The 25,732-nt window shown below is 37.9% G+C and overlaps 1 protein-coding gene across 2 annotated transcripts; it reads left to right on the plus strand.

Moving 5' to 3' along the window:
* Positions 1-7,489: 7,489 nt before the first annotated feature.
* On the plus strand, positions 7,490-14,469 carry LOC145549449 (uncharacterized). 2 transcript variants are annotated; one of them, XM_081601906.1, is made up of 7 exons: positions 7,524-7,617; positions 9,595-9,666; positions 10,062-10,133; positions 11,882-11,953; positions 13,213-13,284; positions 14,086-14,142; positions 14,213-14,469. In XM_081601906.1, exons 1-7 carry the CDS (start codon positions 7,555-7,557, stop codon positions 14,411-14,413), a joined length of 609 nt encoding a protein of 202 aa, XP_081458032.1. In that variant the 5' UTR covers positions 7,524-7,554; the 3' UTR covers positions 14,414-14,469. The 2 variants fall into 2 exon arrangements, with proteins under 2 accessions (XP_081458033.1, XP_081458032.1); XM_081601907.1 differs by having other exon boundaries at positions 7,490-7,617; positions 14,086-14,469.
* Positions 14,470-25,732: the final 11,263 nt, after the last annotated feature.

A 25,732-nucleotide genomic window follows, 5' to 3' on the forward strand; every position in this document is an offset into this window, starting at 1 on the left:
AACTCTGAGCATCAAAATAGAAAAGAATGTGCGACGTTTTAAAAAAAAAAAAAAGGTTGTTTGGTTAGAAAAAAAGTAAGAGGGCGAGCTTGGAAAAAGCAGTGCAATTAGATATGGAAAACTTTTTTTTTCTTCATTTTTCCGGATTCGGTTTTGAAGTTTGAATAAAATATTTTTTTTTTTTTACTTTGACAGTGAAAACTACAGTTAGACAGAGCATCGTTTCTGCACGTTTGTTAGTGTGTGTTCTGCAGTCGCTTGGTGACCTTAATGCTTATTAACCATACAACACCAATCGAGAGTTGCTTTCACAAAGTTGCTACTGTCCCTTAAAGTCTGCTGTCTGGAACGGATGGACGCAGCTTCTATACAGATATGGTTGTTTCCGCCGTATGGAAATATAAAATTGTGCGTCATATTCTTTTGGCTGGGAAAATAGGACAATTACGTCACCATTATTGGCGAAAGTGTCAATTTTGATGCAAAATAGAGAAATTCAAAATTATTGAAATACTGTCTTATTATTTGCATCCAATTAATATTTACGGTTTTTCCATGTGTAATGTAAATAAAAACATGCCCTAAAATGCCAAACGTATCAAATATGGTACTGATCCAAGACAAACCCCAGCGAGGTTTTTTTTTTAAATCTCTCTTTTTTTTATAACAAGCCAGTTAAGTTTGAAAGCTGCATTATTTTAAAAACCTATGATAGTGAAAGTGTAAGTTATACAGTTTTATCACATAAAAAAATAATCAAGAGTCATATGCAAATTGTTTTTGAAATTAGGTATGTTAAATAAATACATCATCAAAAATACGTTCACTATTCATTATAATATAATAAGTAAACAGCTCAGTTTTTTTCTAATTATTTAAATACATAACCAAACATGTGTTACTAATCAATTTCAATTAATCCAGAGGATATTTAAAAACAAATTGACATATTAAAGTTATATTTCTTGAGGGTTATCTGGATAATTTGTGATCAATGTGTTTTTGAGTGAGCAAATGAATAGTGTGCAAATCTTTGAAACACGTGGGTATAAACTGATGGTTTGAATTTGTAGGAAGGATGAGTTACCAGTTAAGGTAAATATGATCGTCTTTACGCACTGATTCTGTTATGGACCTTTGATCTGAGAGCAACCTAAGGGTGAAGAATCAAGAACAGGTGTGTGTGTGTGTGTGTGTGTGTGTGTGTGTGTGTGTGTGTGTGTGTGTGTGTGTGTGTGTGTGTGTGTGCGTTGGTAAATGTGGTTTAGCAGGACATTTCGTCAGAATACACACAACACTAGCAGGACATTTTGAATTAACGGGACAGGAGCGGTGTCCTGCTAATTTTGACAAAAATCTAAAAGCGTAGAAAAGTTTCTATTGGTCTAATAACCCCAAAAATGCAAAAAAAACGAGATGTCCGGTTAATACACATAAACCTGATTTTGTGTATAATCTGTGTATCACCACAGCGCCCCCTATGGCAGGTTTGTGTAATAGCAGGACCTCATGAATATTCACACAACCTCTCATTCTGATTGGTTGTCTGCCGGAAGGTCCTGCTAATTACTACAGTGTCTTTCTAATTCACGTGTCGCTGTTTACACACATGAATTGTGTGTAAATTGCCAACTCTTACACTGGGGATGAGATGGCAATATGATTACTCTGTGCTATAAGACTGAATATTTTATAAAGGTTAGTTGGATGCCTAAACCCAACTTTGGAATGTATGTGGCACCTAAAAATATACAGAAATTAATATATATTTTGATCAAATTTTGTTTAATTAAAATATTATGAATAATAAATGTGTGGAATAAGTGCATGGATAAAAATAAATATAAACCATAATAAAGCAATTTTTTCACCAAACTATTCCACTGCTAACAGTTTGTTGATTCTGGTCTGCTCTGCATCCCCAGAACCAAGCATTTTGAAGCAGAATTTAGCTTCAATGTACCACAAATCTTGAATAAACTTCCAGAAAACTGCAACACAGTTGAATTCCTTTAAATCAAGGCTTAAACCACACCAATTTACAGTTGTTTCTGAATCTTAATCATTGGTAGATGTATCAATATATTTTATGTATATGATTTTAATTTTGATTTTACTTTGTTTTTCTTTTTATGGTAAATGTATGTTATTTTTATGACTTTTTAGTTCTTTAATGTAAAGCACTTTGGCCTTGTGGCTGAAATATGCTATACAAATAAAATTGACTTGTCAGCAGTTTTCAGATCTTGCCAAAGAATCTCTGCTGAGTTTATGTCTAGACTTTGACTTTGCCATTCTAACACATAAATATGTTTTTATTTAAACCATTCCATTGTAGATCTGGCTTTATGTTTAGGGTAGTTGTCCTTCTGGAAGGTGAACCTCTGCCCCAGCCTCAAGTCTTTTGCAGACTCCAGGTTCAGGTGTGTTCAGGTTTTCTTCCAAGATTACCCTGTATTTGGCTTAGTCCATATTACAATCAACTCTAACAATTTTCCCTGTCCCTGAAGAAAAGAAGCACCCTTAGAGCAAGATGCTGCCACCACCATGTTTGTCAGTGGGGAAGGTGTGCTCAGATTGATGTGCAGTGTTTGTTCTCCACCACAAATAGTGCTTTGCATTTTTGCCAAAAAGTTCATTTTGGTCTTGTCTTATCATTTTTGCTGTATCCCAATATGGCTTTTGGCAAACTGCAACTTCTCATAGTTATAGGGACTTCTTATAGTTTTCTTTATACCATGGCTTTTCTATTGCCACTCTTCCATAAAACCACATTTTTGCAGTGCATGACTAATAGTTATACTGTGGACAGATTCCCCCACCTGAGGTGTGGATATCTCTGCATTTCATCCAGATCCACCATGAGCCTCTTGGCTGTATCTCTGATCAGTGCTCTTCTTGCTCAGCCTGTAAGTTTAGGTGGATGACCTTTTCTTGGTAGGTTCACAGCTGTGTGATTTGCTCTTTCCATTTCCAGATGATTAATGGAACAGTAGTCTGTGAGATGGCCTAAGCCTGCTTTAAGCTTCTCCACAACTTTATCCCTGTCCTGTCTGGTGTGTTCCTTGGACTTCATGCTGTTTGTTCCCCAATATTCTCTTAGCAAACTTTTGTGGCAGTCATAGAGGAGTTGAATTTTTTACCATTAGCAGTCAACTTCTGAAGACAATTGGTTGCATTCAGGGGACGGGGGCTGAATACTGGACTTTTAGCTTTTATTTTCCATAAAATTCTGTGAAAATATATTTGCAGTTGTGACAAAATATGGAAAAGTTCAAGGGCTATGGATACTTTTGCAAGCCACTGTACTTACAAATAGTAAGGCAAGTCCAATGACAGAAACAAGGTCCAGACAATCAACAGGTATGCACTGACAGCTCCATTTGACAAAGTCTTAGACTGAACCACAACACAGAGGCAGTATTCATGATGGCACATAAGCAGGTCCCTAGAACCAGAGCAATAACGACCCAGATTTGTAATACCAAGCAAGATATTCAGTGAATGCTATGCAATGAGTCCCCTGAGACAATCTAGTAGCTAACACCAGGATGCAAGATGGTAGCATGATAAGAATACATGGAACGCCACAACCAAGTACCCAGAATAGTGTGAAGAAACATCTGAAGGGAATATAACCTTGAACACACCTCTTTAAAATGGGAAATGCCACACAAGGTGGTAGAAAACGTACAAGCTAAGATTCTGTGGGCCTTCCATATACAGGAAGACAAAACAGGAAAAGCAAACCAACTGAACATGGTGATCATTGAGCAGCAGAGCAAAGCAGTTGTTATGATGTAGCTATCCTGAATGAACAGAAGGTACAGAAAAAAACTAGAGAAATACCAAAGACTAAAAAGAACCATCATCCTCCTAGAACCTGAGAAAAAATTTGTCCACATAAGTGGATGACTTATTTTGGACTGTCTAGTCCACAATACTAAATTTTGCTCTAGATGGGGTCTGGTGTCCACACGTTAGGCCATTATTTTATGACTTAGTGGTGGTGGAAGATTATAACACATTACAGGTTAGACTCAAGATGTTCAGTGTTTCTTTTGTTGTGTAAGTTTACAAAAGTTAGCAACTGTATAGCTTTACCATGGTGCTAAACATGGTGATTTAAAATGAATAAGTATTTTTCTGAGAAAAATGATGTCCAGATATCATATAAAAAGATAATTCTTTGTTTTTGCAATCATTAGGTCCCAATCAACCCAAATATCAGACGAATTAATAATGCATGCCATGCAAGAGTTTGGGTCTTAGGTGGTTACAAAGAATGTGGAAGTTGAAGTCAACAGTAGTGCCTGTGGTCACTGAAACCCTCAGGGTAATGACCCCTAAACTGGAACAGTGACTCAAACAAATACCTGGAGATACATCAGACCTCTTGATACAGAGAAGCACACCTTTGGGAACTGCTAATATACTGTGAAGACCACTCACGCTCCAAGGCTTGTGGTAGAGGACCCAAGCTTTTTTTTATTTAATTTCCCTTTTAGGATCAATAAAGTATTTTTGAATTTGAAAGAAGGGATAACCAGTCATGGAGTAATACAGAATTACAAATATAAAAATAAAAAGCATTTATTTAAAAAATATTTAAAGTGCCAAAAATATCATGATTACTTATGTTACTGTTAGCACAAAACTTTTAAAATGTATATTTTGTCGTAATCTCAATGTCGCTACTCTGCATGCATGTAGATTGTCTAGGTAGTCTAAATTGTCTATTGGCAGGTACATCAGCCAACCTTTTTCTGCAGGTGTTGTGTCTGCCATTAGACAACAGTTTATGTTGGATCTTTATCATAAAAACAGTTTGTTTTTATGATAGTGTTTGGAACTGCCCTGCTGCTGAAATGTGCTATACAAATAAACATAATTAATTGATTGAACAGAAATGATTAAAAGAAGTGACAACATTGCTGGTGGGAGATACCATCTAACTGTTGCCTCTTAAATAAAGAAAAATGTATGATAAACTATTTAACTTTGAAATATTGAATGAAAGTTACAAAATATTACTCAAATAGTTTTTTCTTGTTCCTGGAAAAAAATCAGACCTTGTGTGCTTCAGAAACAAAATGGAATTCTCCTTTTGTTGTATCCCTCCTCCTCCATCAACTTGGTACAATCCGACAAGTCCAGGTGCAAGCCATTAGTATTCATTTAACTTGTTTCATTTGTTTTGCGTGGAGAAAGAGGTAAGACTCATACAGAATCTCTTAAGACATTTAAGTACATATAGTTTAGTAATTTTGCAGAATGTTGTAGGTTACTTGATGCTTGGATACACCAAAGCATCTGATTTGCAGCAGTTTAGCTAGTAATTACCAACCATGTTAGCCAGTGTACCAGAGTTTAAAGGGAAGGTGGCTCACTCCAGAATTAGATAAAACTGTATTTGGTCATTTTCTGTACATCAGTGAGTGATATTGTTTCACAGGCACAAATTATCCTAGATAGTAATCATTAGTATTAAGATGATGTTTTAATTTTTTTAAGATTTTGAGAACCTGTCAATAGAAAGTCAATTATGTAGAACTGTGTACTTCAGTACATCATTTTCGCATAAAATAACACCAAATCATATTATGTACAGCAGGGGTGTCAAACTCAAGGTCTTGAGGGCTGGTGTCCAGCAACATTTAGATGTGTTTCTGATATCACATGGCTGGATCAGATGGGATGGTCATCAACTTGACTGCACTGAGAAGCTATTTCAGTAATATACTTAAGGTGTTTTAGACCAGACAGACATGTAAAAGTTGCAGTACACTGGCCCAGGAGGCCTGGAGTTTAACACCCCTGGTGTACAGTATCATGTTGTTACTCAGCAACACATTCTCTGATCTTTGCAGAAGATGTCAGCAAAGAGGTCTCAGAGAGCAAACATGATTCCAATTGTTATTGCACCTTAGGTGAAGATAAAGAAGGATTTGATGTAAAATACCCCAATTCATTTAAAGGTGAGTTGTGACTTTATTATGCATAGGATTCCAGTGTTTATTAAAGGATTGTTTTTTCCTTTGTTTTGCTTTTTCACTTTTAAACTATTTTTATACTACACATTATTAGCATAGATCATGTTCGATGATCATTATAATCAGAATACCTTTCTTTTTCCAAAGGAGACAAGCAACTGCTCAAAATACAAAAGCTTATATTATATATATATATATATATATATATATATATATATATATATATATATATATATATATATATATATATATATATATATATATTACTCAAATAGTTTTTTCTTGTTCCTGGTAAAACAAGGAACAAAAACAATAGGGAGGACTGTTTTCATATATATATATGAAAACAGTCTGAGTTTTGAAATTACAAGTACAAAATAATGAGTTGCATTCAGTTGACAAAAAATGTTTAAGTAACCACAGAAAGACATACAATTAGATCAATTGATTTTGAAAAATGTTAATTTCATTTGCTACTATTTGATATATCTGCATTGTTTAAAGTTTATCCTACTTATTATGTGTACCTACAGGTAGAGGTGTGTTCAGCTAAAGGTGCTTTGCTCATATAGTTGGTGGACTTTATTTATGGAATAATTCAGTGTACATCCCTTCATTTCAGATTTCCAAAGTTGAACCGTCAGGCTGGTGATGTGGACATGTGGATCCTGTTCAACCAACCCTCCAAAGGTAATTTTGGTCTCCAACGACCAACTTATTCTCTAAAATAAAGTAATTGAAATGATATTAAATATTGTTCAAACACACATGTGTTGTGTAATACTAGATATGTTAGCTGCATAAAAAGGAGGACTGAGTTTTGGAATGACAAGTATAGAAGAATGAAAATTACATTTAGAAGCGCACATACACACAGGTCCTGTGTAATACTCAAAATGTAAGGTGCAGGAATAGGGAGGACTGAGTTTTGAAATTACAAGTATAGAAGAATGAAAGTTACATTGAGGAGCACACATACACACAGGTCCTGTGTAATACTCAAAATGTAAGGTGCAGGAATAGGGAGGACTGTTTTCTACATTGGGAACAAACTCACATATAGTGAGTGTTCTTTACATTTCAGATTTCTAAAGATGAACTGTGTCAGGCTGGTGACGTGGATGCATGCGGATTCTGTTCAACCAACCCTTGCAGAGGTAATTTTGGTCTCCATCGACCAACTTATTCTCTAAAATAAAGTAATTGAAATCATATTAAGTACTGTTCAAACACATAGGTGTTGTGTAATACTAAATATGTTAGCTGGATTAAAAGGGAGGACTGAGTTTTGAAATTACAAGTATAGAAGAATGAAAATTACATTTAGAAGCACACATACACACAGGTCCTGTGTAATACTCAAAATGTAAGGTGCAGGAATAGGGAGGACTGAGTTTTGAAATTACAGGTACAGAAGAATGAAGTTACATTGAGGAGCACACATACACACAGGTCCTGTGTAATACTCAAAATGTAAGGTGCAGGAATAGGGAGGACTGTTTTCTACATTGGGAACAAACTCACATTTAGTGAGTGTTCTTTACATTTCAGATTTCCAAAGATGAACTGTGTCAGGCTGGTGACGTGGATTCATGCGGATTCTGTTCAACCAACCCTTGCAGAGGTAATTTTGGTCTCCATCGACCAACTTGTTCTTTAAAATAAAGTAATTGAAATGATATTAAGTACTGTTCAAATACATAGGTGTTGTGTAATACTAAATATGTTAGCTGGATTAAAAGGGAGGACTGAGTTTTGAAATTACTAGTATAGAAGAATGAAAATTACATTTAGAAGCACACATACACTCCTGATCAAAATCTTAAGACCAGTTAAAAAACTGCAAGAATTTACATTTCGCACTATTGGATCTTAAGAAGGTTCTAAGTAGAGCTTCACAATGTTAAGAGAAGAAATCAGCATAATAGACAAAAACGTTTGAGTGGGGAATTCATTGAAAACTGCATTTACACTCAAACATGATTTTTTTCAGCTGATCAAAAGTTTAAAACCATAGCTCAAAAAAACCAGAGAAACCCCCCAAAACAGAAATCAGAGTGTCAAAAAAAGGACTCAGTAATGAGTAGCTCCACCATTCTTGTGGAGCTACAAGAATGGTAGCTCTTCAAGAATGATTGAAGTTGATGACTTCAATCATTTAGGCATGCTTGATGCCAATGTTTCCAGGAGGCTAGTGGAAACGTTGCTCCAAGTGTTGAAGATGGCTTCACGAAGGGCATTCACTGTCTGGAACTGATGTCCATTTTTGTAAACTTACGTTGCCATCCATCCCCAAATGTTCTCAATTGGGTTTAGATCCGGGGAACATGCACGATGGTCAAAAAGAGTGATGTCATTCTCTTGGAAGAACTCCCTTGTCAGGCGGGCATTGTGAACTGCAGCATTGTCCTGTTGAAAAACCCAATCATTACCACACAGACAAGGGCCCTCAGTCATGAGGGATTCCCGCTGCAACATCTTCCCTTATGAACCTGCACAACCTGAAGCTCAATTGTTCCATTGAAGGAAACGCACCCCAAATCATGATGGCGCCCCACCACTGTGCCATGTAGAAAACATCTCAGGTGGGATCTCCTTGTCATGCCAGTAACGTTGGAAGCCATCAGGACCATCAAGGTTAAATGTTTTCTCATCAGAGAAGATAACTTTCTTCCACCTTTCAATGTCCCATGTTTGGCGCACCCTTGCAAAGTCCAAACGGGAAATTTTGTGGCGTTAAAGAAGACGTGGCCTTTGAAGACGTTTTTTGTGTTTTGTTTCTGAAGCCCTTCTTTCTCTCGCAGATGCGGTCTGATGGTTATTGGGCTGCAGTCAGCACCAGTAATGGCCTTAATTTGGGTAGAGGATCGTCCCGTGTCTTGACGTACAGCCAATCCGATCCTGTGGCTCAGAGCTGGTGAAATTGTTTTGGGTCTAAAACTTGACTTTTTTGTTCCATAACCCTCAGGATCATTTAAAAAATGCAAAATGACTGTCTTACTGCGTCTAACCTCAGCAGCGATGGCACATTGTGAGAGGCCTTGCTTATGCAGCTCAGCAATCCTACTACGTTCAAAGTCAGTGTGCTTTTTTGCTTTTGCCATCACGAGGTCTTGACAGTGTAAAGACTTGACAGAAAATGACATGGAATCCAGAGTTTGGCACATCTTTTGGCTTTTAAAGACTATGGTCTTAAACTTTTGATCAGCTGAAAAAAATCATGTTTGAGTGTAAATGCAGTTTTCAGAAAATTGCCTGCTCAAAAGTTCTTGTCTCTTGCACTGATTTTTTCCTTTAACATTGTGAAGCTCTAATTTGGACTTAAGATCCAATAGTGCAAAATGCAAATTCTTGCAATTTTTTGACTGGTCTTAAGATTTTGATCAGGAGTACTCACAGGTCTTGTGTAATACTCAAAATGTAAGGTGCAGGAATAGGGAGGACTGAGTTTCGAAATTACAAGTACAGAAGAATGAAAGTTACATTGAGAAGCACAAATACTCAGGTCCTGTGTAATACTCAAAATGTGAGGTGCAGGAATAAGGACTGTTTTCTACATTGGGAACAAACTCACATTTAGTGAGTGTTCTTTACATTTCAGATTTCCAAAGATGAACTGTGTCAGGGTGGTGACATGGATGCATGTGGATTCTGTTCAACCAATCCTACAGAGGTAATTTTGGTCTCAATCGACCAACTTATTCTCTAAAATAAAGTAATTGAAATGATATTAAGTACTGTTAAAACACATAGGTGTTGTCTAATATTAAATATGTTGGCTGCATAAAAAGAGAGGACTGAGTTTTGAAATTACAAGTATAGAAAAATGAAAATTGCATTTAGAAGCGCACATACACACAAGTCCTGTGTAATACTCAAAATGTAAGGTGCAGGAATAGGGAGGACTGAGTTTCGAAATTACAAGTACAGAAGAATGAAAGTTACATTGAGAAGGACACATACTCACAGGTCCTGTGTAATACTCAAAATGTAAGGTGCAGGAATAGAGAGGACTGTTTTCTACATTGGGAACAAACTCACATTTAGTGAGTGTTCTTTACATTTCAGATTTCCAAAGATGAACTGTGTCAGGCTGGTGACGTGGATGCATGCGGATTCTGTTCAACCAACCTTGCAGAGGTAATTTTGGTCTCCATCGACCAACTTATTTTCTAAGATAAAGTCTTTGAAATGATATTAAGTACCAGTGGTCCCCATCCTTTTTATCACCGCGGACCGGTGAAGACTTGGCCATTTTTCTGTGGCTCGGGTTCTTCTTTTTTTACCCCGAATTTCTCCTTACAACAATCTTAGAACGTTGCTTGCGATAATCGTAACCGTTCATCCTGCCATCTATGGCATGCTAAGACTGATCACATCCAGTCGTAGGAACATTGGGACTGCTCCGATCTAAAATCGGGCATATTCTCACAGCTTGTAGGGTTTTCCTTGATTGGGAGCTAGAACTCAACCTGTTCAATTTGACAGGCAGCCAATCAGAAAACGCTGTGACGTAGCTCATGGAGGGGAATCCCAAACAGCTGAGTTGACATGCCCAAAATGAGTCCGGTGGACATCGGAGATATGTAGAAACAGCATGAATGTTTATTCAGCATTTTGTACAAAGAATATCCACAGAAATGATGACGAGTGGAGTTGGAGCAAAATTGCTACCACAGTTGATAAACCCGGTAACTTTTCAGCTATCCATCATTAAATTAACGTGACACAAAGCTATTCATTCAGTCAAGGCTTGATGCTTGCACTAGCTATATGCATTGCAGGTAGATTGTAGTTGTGACATCATTTTGTACTAAAGCCTGCTCACATGGCAAGATTTGCTCCTGTTATGTGGCTGGACACATAAACCTGTTGTACTTTTATCAGCTCTGTGGTCACAGAATTTGGAAAATCGTCTGACAATCCTAAAATCTTGCCGTGTGAACCAGACTTAAGACTTAAAAGCTATACTCCTCTTTTCTCGTCTCGATCACTGCCATAATGCTCTCTGACTCTAGTCGCTATGCTAACGTTCACACATCCCTTCAATATAAGATTTGAAAATGCCACAAAAACGAATATTTATTTTCATGAAAATTTTAACTTACGACAATGACAAATTAATGGGAGTCCTGAGCTTGTTTCTCTGCAATGAGATGATCCGACCTTGGAAACGATGACACACAATGCAGAGGGTGTAATGGCAAAGCAGTTTGAAGCTCCATTGCCTCATTTGTAAGCCGGTACATATTATGCAGAGTGGGCTTGGAACATGGGAGTCACCTACAAGTCCAGGATAAATCCACTCTCCTGTCTCTGGTCCTTTTCCCCTTTTCCAAAGAAACTTTCCTAACATATCGCTTTCTTACTCATTGTGGGCTCAATGTTGGTGAGCAAGACGTAACCGAGAGAATCCGGTTAAAGGGTTTTCAAAATAAACGATCCTCCATACTCAGACAATATGTAACACAAAAATATTTTTCTTGTGCGGCCCGGTACCAATTGGTTCACGGACTGGTACTGATCTGCGGCCTGTGGTTGGGGATGACTGTTAAGTACGGTTCAAACACACAGGTCTTGTGTAATACTTGATATGTAAGCTGCATAAAAAGGGAGGACTGAGTTTTGAAATTACATGTACAAAAGAATGAAAGTTACATTTAGAAGCGCACATACACACAGGTCCAGTGTAATACTCAAAATGTAAGGTGCCGGAATAAGGAGGACTACGTTTTGAAATTACAAGTACAGAAGAATGAAAGCTGTTTTAGAAGCGATCATACACACAGGTCCTGTGTAATACTCAAAATGGAAGGGGCAGGAATAGGGAGGACTGTTTTCTAAATTGGGAACAAACTCATATTCAGTGAGTGTTCTTTATATTTCAGATTTCCAAAGATGAACCGTGTCAGGCTGGTGACGTGGATTCAGGCGGGTCCTGTTCAATCAACCCTCCAGAGGTAATTTTGGTCTCCAACGACCAACTTATTTTCTAAAATACAGTTTTTGATATGATGTTAAGTACTGTTCAAACACACAAGTCTTGCGTAACACTTGATATGTAAGCTGCATAAAAGGAGAGAACTGAGGTTTGAAATTACAAGTACAAAAGAATGAAAGCTACATTTAGAAGCGCACATACACACAGGTCCTGTGTAATACTCAAAATATAAGGTGCAGGAATAGGGAGGACTGAGTATTGAAATTACAAGTACAGAAAAATGAAAGTCACATTTAGGAGTGCACATACACACTGGTCTTGTGTAATACTCATCATGTAAGTTGCAGAAATTTGGAAACCTGAATTTTGAAATTACAGGTAGAAAAGAATGAAAATGACATTTAGAAACGCACATACACACAGGTCCTGTGTAATACTCAAAATATAAGGTGCAGGAATAGTGAGGACTGAGTATTGAAATTACAAGTACAGAAAAATGAAAGTCACATTTAGGAGTGCACATACACACTGGTCTTGTGTAATACTCATCATGTAAGTTGCAGAAATTTGGAAACCTGAATTTTGAAATTACAGGTAGAAAAGAATGAAAATGACATTTAGAAACGCACATACACACAGGTCCTGTGTAATACTCAAAATATAAGGTGCAGGAATAGTGAGGACTGAGTATTGAAATTACAAGTACAGAAAAATGAAAGTCACATTTAGGAGTGCACATACACACTGGTCTTGTGTAATATTCATCATGTAAGTTGCAGAAATTTGGAAACCTGAATTTTGAAATTACAGGTAGAAAAGAATGAAAATGACATTTAGAAACACACATACACACAGGTCCTGTGTAATACTCAAAATATAAGGTGCAGGAATAGTGAGGACTGAGTATTGAAATTACAAGTACAGAAAAATGAAAGTCACATTTAGGAGTGCACATACACACTGGTCTTATGTAATACTCATCATGTAAGTTGCAGAAATTTGGAAACCTGAATTTTGAAATTACAGGTTGAAAAGAATGAAAATTACATTTAGAAACGCACATACACACGGGTCCTGTGTAGTACTCAAAATATAAGGTGCAGGAATAGGGAGGACTGAGTATTGAAATTACAAGTACAGAAGAATGAAAGTCACATTTAGGAGTGGACATACACATGGGTCCAGTGTAATACTCAAAATGTAAGGTGCAGGAATAGGGAGGACTGTTCTCTACATTGGCAACAAACTCACATTTAGTGAGTGTTCTTTACATTTCAGATTTCCAAAGATGAACTGTGTCAGGCTGGTGACGTGGATGTATGCGGATCCAGTTCAACCAACCCTCCAGAGGTATTTTTGGTCTCCGACAACCAACTTTGTTTCTTATATAAAGTCATTGAAATAATATTAAGTACTATTCAAACACACTGGTCTTGTGTAATACTCATCATGTAAGGTGCAGAAATTTGGAGGACTGAGTTTTGAAATTACATGTAGAAAAGAATGAAAGTTAAGTTCAGATGAGCACAGACACATGGATCCTCTGTAATAAACTGGATAGGTTCATACATTAGGTGGACATTGTTTTATTTTTAGAAACAATCATTCAGTGTTTATCCCTTCATTTTAGCTCTCCATAGAGATGCCTTGTCAGGCTGCTGAGTTGGATGCATGCAAATTATTTTCTGGCAACTCACCTGACATAAGTTTTATCTCAATGACCTTTTTATTTTCTAAAATAGTCATGAGAATACTAAGTACTGTTCAAACACATGGTTATTGCGATTCAAAACAATTAATCATAACAATTCATTGGTTTTGATACCTACACAAGTGTCAGGATCAAATTCTTATTTTAAGATTACACTTTTTTCGGTTAACGGTGGTTAACTGTGTGTGAGATCATGATATCATCCATGATGAAATGTCAAGTTTAGAAAAATATTTATTTGAAGGACTGTTTTCACCTCTGAAATGGAGTGGTGTGTGATGTAAAGGTAATTTTTTTGAGAATGGGAATTGGGTTCATCTTTTGAATATGATCTTCCATGTCTAGTTGTGCTGTATGTTGAAATTGAGTCATAGTGCAGCACTGACTTTTTAAATACTTATGCTACCTCCCTTTGTCAATTCTTACTTTTCTCTGTCTAGTTTGCAACCAGTCCCTGCACAAAATGTGTTATTGTAAATAAAAGGAGGACATCACTGGTAAGCTTTTAGTAGAAATATTCTTGCTGAAACGCTTTCAATGTATACAAAATATGTTTTTAATCAACAGGTCTGTCCAGAACAAAGTTCAAGTGAAGCGATATCATCAGAAGAGGAGTATGCTCCTGATTCCGTAGATGATTCAGACATCTCATGGGATGACAAATGCACTCCACAGAAATATGGACTAGTTATAGTCCATATTTCCATTTTTGGACTTCTTAATGCACATGAGTTTTATGTTTTTTGTATGTGTATGCCATGGTCCTGATAAATAAAATTGGCCCTGACAATTACTGTTGGTGTCATGGGCGGAGCCAAGCACCTCATTATCGTTTGTCCTTTTAATACAGCATTGGGTCACATTCTTGTATTTTGAGTTCTGAAGTGTGTATCTAAATTTTTAAGTGAGATCTATGTTGTGTAACTCTAACAAGATTTTTGACAACTTACTACGTCTTTCTAGCATAAGTGGAAAGGGGTGTCCGTTTAGTGTTGCAAAAAACTGGTTTGAAAAAAGTGTCCTGCTAGTACACCAAAACCAGTATAGGTGTGTGTGTGTGTGTGTGTGTGTGTGTGTGTGTGTGTGAGCACTAGAGACCCTGGAAACCAGTGGCCGAAGGGTAGTTTCACCGGAAATACATATCCACATTAATTACCGTTGTTCGAAGATCTGGAAAGAAATGGGAGGTTCTCAACTTCCAAAGCGTTACAAAAGCAAAAGAAAATGAATCTATTTCATTTCTTGCTAGAGAATGTCACCGCCACGGCTGCGTCCAACACAAGGTTTCATTTGAGTGTGAAATGTCATTTCTTTGTAAAATAATGGAGGCGGTAATCCGACTTCCGGAAACTGTCCGGCGTTATTGAACAAAGCCCCTTTAATAGGGGGATTAGCAGTCTTGGAGTAAAAAGGACCCCCCCGCCCCCCTTACACTCCTCTTACACACACACACACACACACACACACACACACACACACACACACACACACACACACACACACACACACACACACACCGCTTTCCACCTCCCTCTTGTACTCCAACTCCTATACCCAACTCCAACTCTAAACCATCAGCACTTCTAGCACCAACCAGGTCACAATAATCAGGAATGAAGTGGCCGGAATAGGCATGGTAATGGGAACGAACAGGCACGGCTGAAGGGCAGGTGCAATAGTAATCTGAGAAAGGAAGAAGAAAAAAAGATGGCTTCACTTGATCAATGAGATTAATTAGAATTATTACATAAATAGCCACGTCCCTGTTTGCGTAAATTCGCGTCACTTTTTAATTACAGGACCTCGATGGAATACGCAGAGGCGAGGTCAAAAGCCAAACCGCGCACCGCGCATAAGTTAAACACAACCATAAAGGCTGTCACGAATATTAAATATTTCACCCTGATACCATCCAAGGTTAAGTTTCCAAAGGGGATGCCGAGCGATCACGCTGACTGTGATATATTGGCCAGCACGGGCTTCCGTGATAAAGATTTATGACTGCCTTTAAAGCCGAATTAACTGTATTTGGTGTGCATTAAAGAATAAGAAAAAGCAAACAAACAATAAACAGTGAGCAGGCTGGAATTGCTTTTTTAAAGAGCAGTCCAAATACACACGTCACTATATATATATATATATAATTTATTGCTTCTACTTTTCTACATTCTTGTGCAAATTTTAGGATCTCCATCAGTGTGAATCACCCCTCTTTGCTATCCAGCATATATAGGGCTCGAACACGGATTTCTAACAACCCTCCACATTATATGGCAGAATGTGCCACATACTTCACACCTGCACCCTGAATAGCGGCTCCCTTTCAGACCGTGATACGCCTGTTGGCCCTGCTCTCAATGCAGCTGCGTGAGTGAATCGGGCGACCCGCTTTATTTGCTCTCTTTTGATCTGAGATCTCTCATTTGGTGCGGCAGTTCTGAGTTGAGGACTATCTAGTTAGCAGGAGCCGTGTGATGACTTGTATTATGCCCCCCCCGCCCCCCCCCGGCCCCCCACCCCACCCACCGCCTCCTCCTTCAACAAGCAGATTTTACACATGCGTGAGGAGGAGAACTTGTTGCCTCAACTGGATAGACATTTATTTCAAATGTCGCTGGAGGTCTATTCAGTCAGAATGCGTGCGTTAGGTAGGAACAAATATGAAGAGTAATGCGTTAAAAACAAAATAGAGCTGACGTCTACGGATGTATTTATTCAGGCCGTTTCAGGTCTCACAGTCTCTGTATTTATCGAGGTCAGAGAAGAGTTGAGAATGTCATATTAAACCGAAGCTGTCAGGTTTTTTTTTTTTTTTTTAGCGAATGTGACCAACCCCAGCAACCTCTGAGGCACAGTTAAATATTAATAGATGTCTTTAAGTGTTCTTTGAACTTTCACTTTGTAACTATCAACCTAAAAGGGAACCTTTTTTAATCAAATGGGGACTGTGAGTACTTTTGATTGCAATATAACCGAGCGTGGATTACGATCAAATGTAAATTATTTTTCCCCCGATCACTTCTCCGTTGGGCTTAAATAGGTATTTGTTGTGATTAAGTGCTTTATAGACAAGAATAAATTAATTAAAAACAGATACACCTTACAATCACGTGGCCACAGATGACATTTTTTTGTTAGCATTAAAACAATGAAATGACAGCAACTTTCCCATTTAACTTTTTGCCACATGTTTTATGCATTTTTAGATTGCTGACAACAGTTGTAAATTGGTCCTGAAAAATGAATCAAACTGAATTTAACCGAATCTATGTTTTTGACTTCCTCCTGCTTTGAACCTGTGTGCCCAGTTTTTTTTAAGAGAAAAAACCATTTGCTATAAACAGTTTCCATTTAAAAATGAACTGAGTTAAACAGAACTTGGCAGACTCGTTTAAATATCTTTCTAACCACATTTTCACTTTTTTAGGCTGTAAACAAGTAACAATGTTTATTGCTATATAAATACGTGAGCACTTCTGTTGACACGTTTTCACATCTCAAATCCGTTTTGAACTTACTTAGATGAAAGGTGACGTTGCCTTTTCTGTTTTTCAGCCAAATTTGATTCCGGCTCATGTGACTGTACGAATCTGATTTCTTCGGAAACTGTTTTTTGCAGCTTCATTACAGGCCTAGAGAAGCCGTGAAAACTTTTTTATTCAAAACACAATTCTACATAGAAATAACAGAAAACATGTCCTGACCGATGTTTGACCAAGTCTTGCGATTATAAAGTAAACTAATCTGATCTATGAGGATTTCTTTTTTTTTCTTCTGGAGCTTTTTTTTTTTCATGCAAACGTTTGGTTTCATTATATCCAGCATATTATAAATAAGAGCTTAGTTGGGTTTATGTCTTCGAAAAATAATATATAAAAAAGTAAAACCAGGCTCTGGAAGCAGATTTACTCAGTCGATACATGCGTCATATTCCATATTTTCAAATGTTCGGGACGCACAAATCTAGCTTAAGAAAATGGTGAAAGCCAGAGCGCTGCTAAAATAAAAACAAGAATACGACATTGCCTCGCTTCATACTGGAAGTGCTTCACAAACAGGGAAATGGGCCGTTTTAAGGACAAAAAAAAAGGGTGGGGGAAAGATCCCTCCTACTGATTTAGTCAGAGTCATAATGGCCAAAGTGCGTTCACACACTCGATAAAAGAGACAGTACATCATCATATATCAAAATAACACGCAGTATTAGGAGATGCAAATGCTGCCAGCATTATGAATCATTGCTTTATCTGCACTATTTCACACGTCGGATGGGGAAACTGCGCACAAACAGACGCGCAAACGCACAGTTTGAGTAGCAGTATAATGCCCGTGATCACTCTAGCAGCATCAAAAGAGTTTGGGTCATTTCGCCATCTCCCGCAGGAAAGACATTACGCCTCTCCCGTATTTACATACTCTTTAATATTTGTCAAACATTCATAAATTACACACTAATGAAATGTTCGACGGTCCTTGGAGATGCAGCTAATGAAGACATGGACTTTTTTTCCCCCCTCTTCTCTTCTTTTGCTTCGTGACATGTCTTTGTTGAGTTTTTAATACCACTCCCTACATCACGCTCTATTAACTATTATTATAGTTATGTCAGGCCACCGCTGACACGTTGCGACATGAGGATCACCTGCTGTAGGTGGGCCCGCCGTGGGAAACCAAATGACCTCCATCTATAATACCAATAGCCTATAAAAGTGCTAAACGTTTGTAAGACAATTTTTTTCAAACAGTCTCCCCTCCACCCTCCCGAAAGCATCTGGATGCACATTATTGGTTTCTTTAAAGTGGCAAAAAAAATTGAAATTACTTGTTCTTTTTATTCGTTCGGGGATTTTTCTTTCTTTCTTTTTTTTTCTTTTTTTTTTTTTAACCAGCCCTTACTGCACTTTAAGTCCAAACTAGGCGCAAAATGTTTTTGAAGTAAATGTTGTCCCGCTCGGCTTGGGTGACCACTACAGCAGCGTCAAGAGGCACTTCTTGGACTGAGGAAGAAAAGGGCAGGAGAGGAAGAGGAGGTGTAAAAGGATGCAAAGAGGGAAGACACCAATTAAGGAGAATCGTCACCAACGTGGAGTTAATTTCCACTCTGGCCATGTTTTCGTTTTATTTATTGATTGAGTAGTTTTTATCATCATTTAAAAAAAAAAAAACAGCTTACAACTTTCTAACAAAAATGTAAAACAAAATGAAGCTGAACAAGCAAAACACGACACAAAAAGCTAAAAGTAACTTACAACAAATCAAAAAAAAAATATCTAGAATGTTGACTTCATTGTCACTGCGACAAATATGGATCCTTGGAGACGTGTTTATTTGACAGAGCAAATCCCCAGCGTGTCAAGGTTGTCATATCCCCCCCCCCCCCTTTCAATGTCCAATGCAAATGTCTCGGCAGCAGCATGACGCGTTTATTACCTTGTCAATCATTTGGAGACGCGCAATATTGAAACAAACGACTTCGCGTCTGGTAATGGAATCAATGTCAATTAAGTAATATTTAATCTTTTTTAAAGTTATTTATGTGATTTGTAATACGTTATAATAATATGTGCAGATTATTATTATTATTATTATTATTATCATTATTATTATTATTATTATTATTATTATTATTATTATTATTACAACTTGCTCTTGGAGAATCTTTTGAACTACAGAACACTTGATCCTGACACAAAGGAGAACTTCCCTCTAATTTTATTCGCGCTCTGTAAGGCTTATCCTCCTTGTCCATGAGTCAGTTCAACAAAAGAAAAAAAAAAGTTTCAATAAGATTCGTTTTTTTTTCTATTCCCTCCCTCTCCCCTTCGCACTTGCTTTCAATAATAAACCCACCACTGTGACATTCTTTGAGCTTACGCGCTATCTTCATACACATTTGTGTGGTCAAGGAAACTGTTCAGACCAGACCAAGACCAAAGCTTGACGGACTCTTTCTTATAGTCTTTTTTTCATAATATATATATATATATATATATATATATATATATATATATATATATATATATATATATATATATATATATATATATGAAGAAAACCAAAGCAAACAGATGAAGCGCACAGAGGGTAAGTATAGCTGTTGCTGTATGGTAGCTGAGAGCGAGTCCCTGTCTCTCTTATTTCCTTTTTTCCCCTCTCTGTCCCTACCCAGACGCTGGAGCTGTCTAATTTCCAGGCATAATTAACTTTATGCTCAAAATCAATTGTTTCCTGTACGCAGCCAGGGTCCAGGACTCCAAGCAGCGAGAGGCCTATTTGAGCATGTGAGAAAGCAGGAAGCAGCCCTACCTGCCACTCATTAAGCCCACAAAAACTCAATAGAAAGAGGGGGGAGAAAGAGGGATTAGACCTGCTCGTTATACCTGCCGCGCAATTAACACTGCTTATTCTTCTAATCCCTCTGTTCTGGGAATAATTCAGTAGCCTACGGCAATAAGGACGCGAAAGACAATTCAGATCAAATGTCTAAATTGTAGAACAATGGGTCTTTTTTTAAAATTTCGTTTTACCATTAGTGCGTGTAAAAACAATTATAAGAAGTTTCCTATTGGACGAGGGAGTCGGGCTGCCGCGCCGTTTACGCCCGCAGTCAGCGTGGATGTTGCCTCCTCTAATTTTCATCTGAATTAGGTGTAGAGATGCGTCCTCCTCCTCTTCCTCCTCCTTCTCCTGCGTGAGGCGGGTATAATCACACCGCCCTTTTGGAAACGGAGGTAAAGCAGCAACTCTTTGTGCCCGTTGTGTTGTAGGTGAATCGCAGCACACTTGAACTGAAAGAGGACTTGACCTTTGCCTTTATGCTTCCCACCCCAATGTTTGTCTAAATCACAATCGTCTTTTGTGCTTGGGGACATGCGCGGCCCGCGACACGTCCCATTTAAGGCGGATGGATGTTCCCCCATCACACAAAAGCGCTGAGCGGGTCCATGGCTCATGTAGGTGTTTTGTAACTAGGAAACAACAAAAGCAATATAGGACTACTGGATAAAAAAAAAATAGAATAAACAGTTGAGAATGCAAATTGGAAACTTATTTTTCTGTTTTAGCGTTTTACACACCAACTTTTTTTGTGCTCCTGTCATCAGTTTTGTGGGTCAGCGCAGCTCTTCCGGTTTCTTCCGTTTTTCCACGGACAAACATCGCTTCACAGCTTGAGATTTTACAACTGATGATAGATGATCACCACTCAACAAAAATGCACCTTGAACTCTAAACATCACAATTTGGTACATTTATTTTTCTCTTTCGGTTTATAACAATTAGAAGAGGAACAGAAATCACATCATGACGTGACGTGACAGAAGAAACGTAGTCGAATCAAAACATTCTTAAACATGACGTATTTTCACGACTTGGATATTTTAAATTCATATTTATTCACGTTGATAAATGTCTGCATTCATATCTGAATCTAGTTTTTTTTTTCCTTATTTCAAATACCAAAAATCTCAAAAAGAAAGAAGAAAACAAAAGTCAATTCTAACTCATTTTCAAATAGAATTTAGTTTTATTTCCTTTACTTTTTTCAGGTTGTTATTTATTATTAATTTGTTTTGTTTGTTAATTGATTGTTTTTAGATTTTTTTCACCAATCACCTGATATATATATGTGCATTTATTACTGATTTTGAACAACACATTTTTCACTTCCCCTCCCACACACAAACCATAACCATCACAAAAAACATCTTCCCAACTTTTCAGTTTTTACTGTATCTTTATTTTGTGCAGTTGCAACCTTGTTGCATATCTTCTCTTCTCTTCTCTTCTCTTCTCTTCTCTTCTCTTCTCTTCTCTTCTCTTCTCTTCTCTTCTCTTCTCTTCTCTTCTCTTCTCTTCTCTTCTCTTCTCTTCTCTTCTCTTCTTCCCTCTCCTCTCCTCTCTTCTTTTCTAAAAGCTGCGGGATGGTTGCATTGGGAGCGAAAGAAAAACATTATAAGGGAGGCCGTAAAAGCACCGCTGTTTATGACAGAAGGGGACATGATGGCGCAGCTCTCAGCCTATAGGGGAGCAAGAGTACGTTCATTTATCACGACTGCATGGCAGCGTGCGAGATGACAGAGAATCCAGATCAACCCCCCCCCCCACCCATCTCCTTCTTTTTCTTCCCCCCCTTTATCTTGAAGCGACATTAGAAGATGATGACGATGATAACAACTCCCCTGCTCTGTTTTTTTTCCCCCAGCCTGTATAGTTTTCCACATATCTATGATACTAGGTCAAAACATGTGAGTGACATGCTTCTGTAAAAGAATGAAGCTCTGTCAACTTTAGGTTGGAAGTGAAAATGCAAATCATTCCCTTCTTACGCTGCGTTTCCTTTGACACCATGCAACAATCAGCTATTCCTAACATCTACCTTCTACTTTTAAAACTTGAAAACAACTTGGTTGTCCTGCAAGTTTGCCTGCCTGATCACATAATCTGATTTGCAGAACAACTGCCTTTGGTGGTATCTTTCAGGGGTCGGAGTGTGACCTCAAAAGAGCTACTTTTGTTGAACTGTTTTTAGTTTTTTTTTTTTCTCACAGGTGAGATGACCTGTTAACAGATACTGTACCCACTCAATTGACTTCAGCATTGAAGATCTCACAAGGGTTTCTGAACATCATAATTAATGTGCAAGGCAGATTTGGAAATGGGAAGACTCTGGCGTGGCCTTGAGGGATTGAGGGAGAATGTGTGGAATTTCATGAGCCTAGCACTTAGCCTGCAGAAAGATCTGCAAATTGAGTTGCTGCAATAACTCTGCGACATTTTGCCAGTCTTTTTTTCACTCTTTGCACAGTGATTAAGATGCTATAATCAGAAACTCTTTTAAAAGTTTAAAATGTGCACTCAGCAGTGAGCTTAAATTATGCATAGTTCACTTGTCATCTTTGGAATATTTGATTTCTCACAAAAAAGGAGTTTTCATTGTGGGACTGATGTTAAATGACTTACAAAATATGAGTAGGAAACCAGCACTAGTTATAGACAGAAGGCCTTTATGTTACTAAATCACTCTCTGTTATGTATGGGTTCAGGTCGGCTTTAATGATTTGGAGTTCCCCCAAAAAATGTTGTATGTTTAAAAACAAAAAAGAAAAAAAGAAAACAGTTAACAAAAAAGAATTAAGAGTTTTCAAAACTGCTCAATTCGTTTCCAAATAAAAAATACAAAACATCCAGGCATTTTTTTTTAAAATATGATATTTGGGGACGAAGCTAATACACCACTGTTTTCGAAATAAGATCTTATAACCAAATGTTCACCCTCATTTGATGTAACAGCAAACACACTTTCCATACTTTTTTCTTCTGGTTTAGTGAAGCCTATTACAGGGACTTGGACACAGCACCACATACAGGACTGGCATAGTTACTGCAGCAATTTGGGTCTCATTAAATTAACTTCTGGACCAGTTTGTATTCTGGGCCTCCAACAGTTTGGGTACAAAATCGAACAGTGATAATATGTGAGGGGAGTTGTGTGAGGTGGAAGCTCGGCTGGCAACTGGAACTCCAAGAAGGAGCTACGAAAAAATAGGCGGTGTTTGTGAAACCAAGCATTTAGGCACCCCTCAAATGTTTCCCATGGTAGATTCAATGATTTCTCAAAACATAAATCCAAGAATCCAAGCAACACGTCATGTATGTTTCTGATGAGGGAATAACATTATTACTGGGGTACTACTTTGGATAATACCCAACATTTATGTTGAATGACTGTGCTATTGCTAGAGTTAATCTTAGTAGAAAGTTGAGCTTGTTATTTGTGGGAAAATATACACTTGTTAGCTTGTTAGCAATAGGTTTCAAAAGTGCATCACTATTTCAATCATATTGTATACCTTAGTTGCATAACTGCTCTTATTTCTTGTTTCTAACTTGACAGAGTGTGAAAAAAGGCCAAATAATCAGGGCACAAATGACACTGACTGTATTTAAAGTTGTATACTTACACGGTTCAGAAATATGTGAGAAAATATATTTAAATAAAATGTATGCATTTGTTAATGACTTAAATTATAACAGCTGATGTTGATGCTGGATTTGATGTCATTCAAGAGCCTTACTTTTATTTTAAAATTTCCTCTCATAATCACAACTATTTTTCTTGATATCTTCCAAATCAAAATGTGAGCACTTTGAAAAAAAAAAAAAAAAGACTTTAATGTCAAGTCAAATTTTGACTCACTCACATCTATCGGCACCCTGCTGTGGCCACGTCTCGAAACTATTTCCCACCAGACATGGACCACAGATGCTCCCTGGAAGAATCCTTAGGAGGAGAAAGCAACTTGGCTGCAGCTAAAAAGCTTCGGATTCCTACAGTCAGGAGCATTAAATCGACACCCGGGACCCTTTCTCAGCCTCTCCTCCCTCTCCTTTCTGCGGACTGACATGTCTGATAGACCACACTTTCTTGCCGCATTGTGGCCCCTGTCATCCTAACAATGTACATCTTTGGGACACCAATTTTCGAGGCCTTTGATCTGTGGAGCGAGAAGAAACAGAGTTATGGAGAGGAGAGGGTGACAGACTTCTTTTTTTTTCTCCTCTCTTAAGGTTCCACTTTAACAAAGCTGAAAGAATGAATGTGGCCTTTGCAGAACCCTTCCCTGTGTCAGCGCTCACATAAATGTCATATATTTTTGCAAAGCTTGTAAGTTATTAAGTGCAATAGAATCAAAGACTGATTCCAGGGCATTCGGGCCTTTGGGCTGGAACAAGTTGTGGTGCCCTACCCCACACAAGTTTCTTCTAACCACTCTAAGCATACAAATAGATTGACAGCACACATCATCTTGACTTTGATGTTGTTAAAAACACAACAATTTTAAATGAATAAATAAACACATGAATTTGATTTTACTAATCCAGAGAGATCCAACAAAACATCAGCAATGGCTGCAGATCAAATATTTCCCTATATTAATTTTTTTGCTGTATTAATTTGAGGAATGAATATTTGAGCAAGGGGACAGACAAGACCCTGAGAAAAAGACACAACCCCTCAACCCCCCCCAAAACTTGAATGCAGGTATTGTTCCCGGCTTTCGAATTCTGATTCACCATATCATAACCCCTGCAAGGAAAAGAAACATCAATATCTGTGGGTGGACAGGACGGGTTTCTATGGGAAAAAAAACCTTAGGAGTTATTTTTTTTTCTTTGCACTAAACCGATCTAGCACAGAAAAAATTCAGGCATCAACTGTGCGACTCAGTGGGGCTTTTTGTGCAGACATTTTGCGATGAAAATTAAGTTTTCAATTACACATTTGAAAAAAAACCCACACAAAATAAAGTCCTTTCATTTGTAAATTGAAAAAACTAAATTTGTGACAGTTTTCCTTTTCTGTAAAAAAAAAATGCAGTCACACCTGGCGTTAAATGAAATTGACATCGTGCTTTCTACGTTTTATTCTTCGTATAAACCCGACAGCAGACAGGAAAGCTGGTAGCTGAAATGTCTCAATTTCTACATCTGTGCACATTTGATCTGTCCTCCCTGTCTCACGGCATAGGAGAAAAAGAAAGAATGAAGGAAAAAAGAAAAACCAACACTAAAACACACAGGACTAACCGGAGACTAGTCCCTTTGTTGTGCCAAAGGCAGCTGCCCGGCCCTCTATTATCGGGGAGCAGACTGACCGCATCCTTCCCCACTGCCCCCTCACCAACCCATTGCACAAAAAGAGAGGGATGTTCTGCTTGCATGGGCAACACTGTCGTTCCAGCCCTTAGCAGTCCTCTTACACCCCATTGAAAGGAGTGGGAGTAGTGGACACAGCCTGATCTACGAAGTACAAAGGGCCCTCCGTAGAGTCCCATTGGAGTGAAAGGAATGAAGGGGATGGAAATTCATGAAAGAGGGTCGCAAGGCTTAGAAAAAGAACGGAAGTTTTTTTGTTGTGCTTGATTTCCCTTCTGAACTAAAGGATGGAGTGGCTGGATAAACCACTTGTAGGTAGTTTACTCACCTCTTATAGCAAGAAATCAATTGTCTTTTAAAGTATGTCTGTTTTTGGCAGAAAATATAGCTTATCACAACAAAAACGGTCTGTATTTCACAGACAAAGTT

The sequence above is a fragment of the Poecilia reticulata genome, chromosome 20, assembly GCF_904066995.2.
Source record: "Poecilia reticulata chromosome 20, P_reticulata-male-v2, whole genome shotgun sequence".
NCBI classification, from domain to species: domain Eukaryota; kingdom Metazoa; phylum Chordata; class Actinopteri; order Cyprinodontiformes; family Poeciliidae; genus Poecilia; species Poecilia reticulata.